The sequence below is a fragment of the Impatiens glandulifera genome, chromosome 4 (genome assembly GCF_907164915.1).
Source record: "Impatiens glandulifera chromosome 4, dImpGla2.1, whole genome shotgun sequence".
Classification (NCBI taxonomy): domain Eukaryota; kingdom Viridiplantae; phylum Streptophyta; class Magnoliopsida; order Ericales; family Balsaminaceae; genus Impatiens; species Impatiens glandulifera.
The window spans coordinates 25,135,249-25,140,518 of record NC_061865.1 but is presented as its reverse complement, the minus strand read 5'-3'; the positions used below and the strand labels follow the sequence as shown (position 1 = coordinate 25,140,518).

The 5,270-nt window shown below is 47.5% G+C and overlaps 1 protein-coding gene across 1 annotated transcript; it reads right to left on the bottom strand.

The window, feature by feature from the left end:
* Positions 1-1,409: 1,409 nt before the first annotated feature.
* LOC124934980 (protein bfr2-like) lies at positions 1,410-2,593 on the bottom strand. Its single transcript, XM_047475455.1, has 3 exons — positions 2,527-2,593; positions 2,199-2,361; positions 1,410-1,878 (listed from the first exon to the last, which is right to left on the bottom strand). The coding sequence occupies exons 1-3, from the start codon at positions 2,591-2,593 to the stop codon at positions 1,410-1,412; spliced, it is 699 nt and encodes a 232-aa protein (XP_047331411.1).
* Positions 2,594-5,270: the final 2,677 nt, after the last annotated feature.

Below are 5,270 nucleotides of genomic sequence, written 5' to 3'. Positions count from 1 at the left end.
TAAAGGAAAGAGAGCCCCTATTCTGAGTCCGAGAAGTCATATATGCTCCGCTTTTTCTTCTTCGGTTGCGGTCGACTGGTCGGTTTGGAAGGTCGTTGTCTTGTAGACCGGGCCTGCATGTGTTCTTCAACTTCATCCTCTTCGACCGGAGTAGCCTGCTGCGATGTACTCGTGATGACCGTTTCAGTGACCTCATTGAGCAGGTCGGCTATTTGAACTTTCTTTGGGTCTTCCCTCTTTCGCTTTTTCGGCGCTGAAACGGAGGCGGCCGCCTTTTTCTTCTTGTTGTCGGCTGCGAAGCCTTCCAGCCTCCGTGTTTCCCTTTCCAACCGCTCAGCATCCTTCGCAGCTTGAGCGGCTGCTTTCTTAGTAAATCCTGGGAACATGGCCTCTGACCTTCGAATCCGTTCGGCTTCCTCTTCTTCTTCGGTAAGTTGGGATGATCGCGGTGCCTCCTTCTCTTTACCCGCTTCGGCATCCAGCGCATCCTGGACCCTCTTAGCCGCTTGAGCATCAGCCGCTACAGCCGCGGCGTCCGCGTTCATCTTTACCCTCAGCAATTCGGAAACCTGTTTGGAAAGAGCCTTCAGTTCGGCCTCGAGACCCACATTTTTCTTCTCGAGTTCGGAGACCCGTCCGAGTGTTGTGCCGACCAGGTCATCAGCCATCGTTGTCAATCGGTGATCGAAGTCTTTCTTTAACTCGGAGGTCAAATCCTCCAGAATTGCGGTTCGCTTAACATATTTACTGCGCAGAGCCGCCTCTTCCTGCAGATCTTCGTCTATTTCTGAGATCCGTTCCTGATTTCTGTTCAAGAGATACCTTGTGGTGTCGGCGGACTTGAGTGCCGAGCCAACGATTCTTTGAGATCTCTCCTTGAATGGCTGAACCGCGGAGTCTTCGAACTCTTGAATTCGGCTATCAATCCGTTCTGCGGTTGAGTCTTCAAGCCTTTGGAGACGGCCCTCAACCCAATCCTTTGTGAAGTCTGATGCGGAGACTTCCGGTTGTGAAGGAGGGGATTGCCCGGTGGGTTTAGTATCCGCTCTTTCATCGGATTCTTTTGATGCCGCATTCTCCCTTGGAGGTGTTGTACAGTGATCCGGACTTGTTTCGATCCGGGGAGCAGTGTAGACCGGTATCTTTCTTTGACTGCATATTGCTTCTAGCCGGTCAATTTCTTGAATGAGGTCTCCTTTAGCTTTTTCAAGCCTTTCTAACACCCGCGGTGTTAAGGTGTCTTCCGGTCCCACCGCTTCGAATTCTTCCGTAATTTTCCGGATGCGTGTGGTTAGCTTCCGTAGTTGGACCTTTGGTTTTAAGAGGCAAGTTCGGTGTAATACCTCTTGAATTGTGTTGGAGTTTGTGAGATTCATGATCAGGTCCTCCACCTCCTCTAGTCTGTGGATTCATTCCAAGTCTGTGTGGCCCGGTAGGATTTCCCTATACGGTGTGCCGAACCGGTGCTCTTGCCATTCCAGGTATAACTCCTCAATTGACTCGGCCCGCTCTTTGGCGATCTTTAGGAGTTTTAGAGTTACCCTATCGGCCTCTGCTTCTTCGGCCTCCTCCTTATCTTTGTCGCTGCCTTCATCACCGGCTTCTTCACCATCCTCTTCATCATCCTCTTCACCACCTTCGGTGATCTCAGGGTTGGTGTTAGGTCCGGCATCATTGGGGCTCTGGGCCGAATGCTCGTCTTCATTGACCGATCTTTCGTCCTCGGTCTTCTCTGTATCGGTTCTTTCAGAGCGGGAAGCCGACTCTTCATCCTCCGTCTGCTGCGGCGGTTCTGAGAAAGTTACTTTCTCTTTTCCTTTGCTTTCAGCCTTTGCTTTGGCCGGGGCCGCTTTTTGTCGGCTTTCTTCTTTCGGCCACCTGTGGAACCGGGGGCCGGCTGCTTCCTTTCTAAGAATTGCTTCGATCTGATAAGGCATCTATCTGCGACAACGACGCCGGGACCGATGTTGAGATTGTGGTGAAGGAAGATCTTACTGAGAGGAACGGCGTATCCCCACGACCGGTTTGAATCCGGTTTCACCATATCCATTAAGTTGTTGAACACCGCTTTTGCCCAGTTGACCTTTCTTCCCTCTATCAGGCCGATCAGCATCCTGATTTTGTCCCTTGTGAGGTTGCTATAATTTCCTCCCCTTGCCAGAATCGCCCTTGTGAAGATGTCATAGATTGGGATATACTCCGGCTTCAACGTTGATTTGCTGTCAGATACTTTGATCGGCTCTTTAGTTGCCGATAGAATCTGGCAAGCCGCCTCAAAGGTTTTGAGCTCAATGTCCGCCGTTGCATCCTGGCCGGTTGTTGGAAGGCGCAGGCTCTCTGCCACCGATGCCTCGGTGAGTTCTATTTCAGTACCGCATACAGTTGCAGTGATTTAGTCATCGGAGATAGTTGCGGTCTTGAAGAATTCCTCGACCGCATCTTTGTAGAGGACATGAGGACCGCCAAGGAAATATTCCAGACCGGTTTTGACTACCAGGTCAATAACCTCCTTTGCCTCGGACGTACCTTTCAGCCGGATTTCCTCGAAATCCACCTGAGATAGGTGCCTAAACAAAGCCGAATCACGCCCCATCTTAGAGAGTTTGAGAGAGTTTGAGAGATAACCGCTTCAGAGAGTTAGAAAGCTTAGAGAGAAAAAGCAGATTCGCGTGAGAATGAAATAAAATGACCGAGAGTCCCTCTTATAGATGCGGTTTGGAAGCCCAACCGTCCCATCAACATTGGGCGGGAAATTTCCCTCTAAGTTGAAAAGAGCGGCAAACCATGAGCGGGAGAGAGAAGGCGCCAAACCATGGGCGGTAAACCGGGGGGGCGGGAGTTTTGGGCGGGAAATTTCCCTCCAAAACTTTTGCTTACGCCATTGAGGACGCACTCTTCTTTTGAGACCGAATGAAGTGCCGGTTTTCTAGAGTTAATCGGTTATTTGAGTTTAAGCAATTTTATGTGACCGGATAAGGGTGCGGTTATAGTTTGAACATGTTAACCGGTTACTTAGATAAATATTCAAAGTATTAAGAAGACCCGGTCATTTAAACTCAAATGATATTGAATTCAAGAAATATTGCAGAAAGAAAACCGACAAAAAAATCGGTATTGGAATAGGCATACATAAACAATGGAAAAATACAGTCTATGGAAGAAACAATCTGGAAATTCTTTCCTCCACCGAATCCTTGTCAAGAATGTTTGAGGGGGCGGTCGGTGTGCCCGGTCCGAACCCTAGTCGGTATGATAGGATTAGTTTGCTGATGTGAGGTGCAAAACAAAGGCCTTTCTTGGTTATTACCATGGATTTCAGACGTTGGAAGATGATCGTGGACCAATTGATAGCCTTGTTGCTGAAGATGTTGGTCATCATATTGTAGGTATTCTTTGAGTACCACTGATTGGGGGACTAACAAAGAATGGACCGAGTGACGATCTCAAGAAGAAGTTGGGCATGTCTGCCCAGAAGGTTCTTGGGCCCATGGTCTTCCACTAGTTCCATGGTTCCAGAAAAGACGAGTGAGTAATAGAATTCGTCAAGCCCCTCAAGAGGTGGAAAATCGGAGAACCCTTCTGTGGGCAGGTTGAAAATAGTGGCAAACTCGGTTTCATCGATCCAGAATGTGTGGTCCCTCACCGTGGAGACAATGTAATTGCCCCTAATACAGGCGCTTCTGAAGAACGCTTTAACGTCCTCAATCAGAATCGGACCGGATTTTTCGAGGAATGGTCGAAGGCCGGTAAGGATGAGTGATTCGAACATGAGTTTCTTTGCGGGCAGACCGTCCCATTCCTCCATGCATGAATCAAAATCGATGCTTAGAAAGTTTCCCAAAGTTCGGCTCGGCATGATTACGATATTGAGAGAGATATAATTCAAAGGATTTCAGAAGTGTTTTATGCTTTCGGATGTGGTAAATTGATTAGAGGATGGCTCCTTATATAGGATCGGTTTTGGAGGGAAAAACATAACCATTGATTGTGAGTTTTGTTTTATTAGACAAAGGAATCTTTATATTTCCAAAGTGCATGGGGAAGAGGCAGATTGCGGAGCCCGAGGTAGGTATTAGTTGAGAAGTAACCAGGTTAGTTGGATATTAAAAGTTCAGGTGGTTGGGGGTTATCTCATTAATTAAGGATTCCTTTTTCATTAATTGCAGGAACATAACCGAGATTAATCAAAGGAGACCGAAAATAACATAGATAGTGCCGAAAAAAGGCATGAGTAATAACGAAGAAAGCATAGAATCAAACGGAACATCAGTGAAACCGAAGAAGACAGATCAAGCCGAAACGATCAAAGATAGGTTGAATAAGGATGCACCCGGTGCATGAAGCAAAATGACCGGGTGCAGGAAGGAGTGACTTAGTGTTCATGAGAGTTGACGACACCGTTGCGGTTATTGCGGCGGTTTCTTCTCCTCCAAGCTCTCTCGAACCGCTCATAAAAGGAGTCGGTTACCTCTTTAGTCAGCAATTGAGCTTGGTTCAAACCTTCTCCGGGACAGGTTGGAACACCAAGCTACACAAGAAGGCAGCTTAGTTGGGGATTGAAACCGACTGATCGGATGCCAACCATCCAGATAAGGACGTCAAACAGCACCCTGGACCAGTTCACTGGTGTACCGGTGATTATAGCCGCCATCATGTTGAAGTTCGAGGTACTGTAGGTATTTGTGACATCTTTCCCGAAAATGCTCCTCCCGATCACATCATTGAGGAGCTGATATTCAGCTCTCAAGTGCGATTTTGTGCCGTGATCCTCAACCGGTTCGTCTGACCGTGCGAGGGCGATGGAGATTTCGGCCTTTATGTCGGCTGGAACATCTAGATCTGTCAACCCGTGCTTTGGCAGGCTAAAGCACCGCGCGAAGTCCCTTTCGGTGAAGTCAAAGATGATACCTCCCACTTTAGATTGAATGTGAGTTTCAAAGTGGGGGGTCTCTCTGAACACCCTGGCGTGATAGAAGAACTCCAGAATGGACTCAGGATAAATGGTGTGCTTGTCGTCCAAGAAGTACCGAAGACCGGTATCTTCCAGTGATTTGATCATTTTGTACACTTCATAGTGTTCTGTGCTTGAGCAGGATTGATACACAATATGAAGGATGTTGGGAAACTGAGACATTTTTGCCTTAGTAAGAGAGTGATCTTTTGTCTTGTGAATGTTTTGGTGAATGTTTGCTTCACTTAAATATTAGTTGGGAGGCTATCCTATTGTCCGGTATTAAATGAGATGATATCTATTAACTGCAGGATAAGAA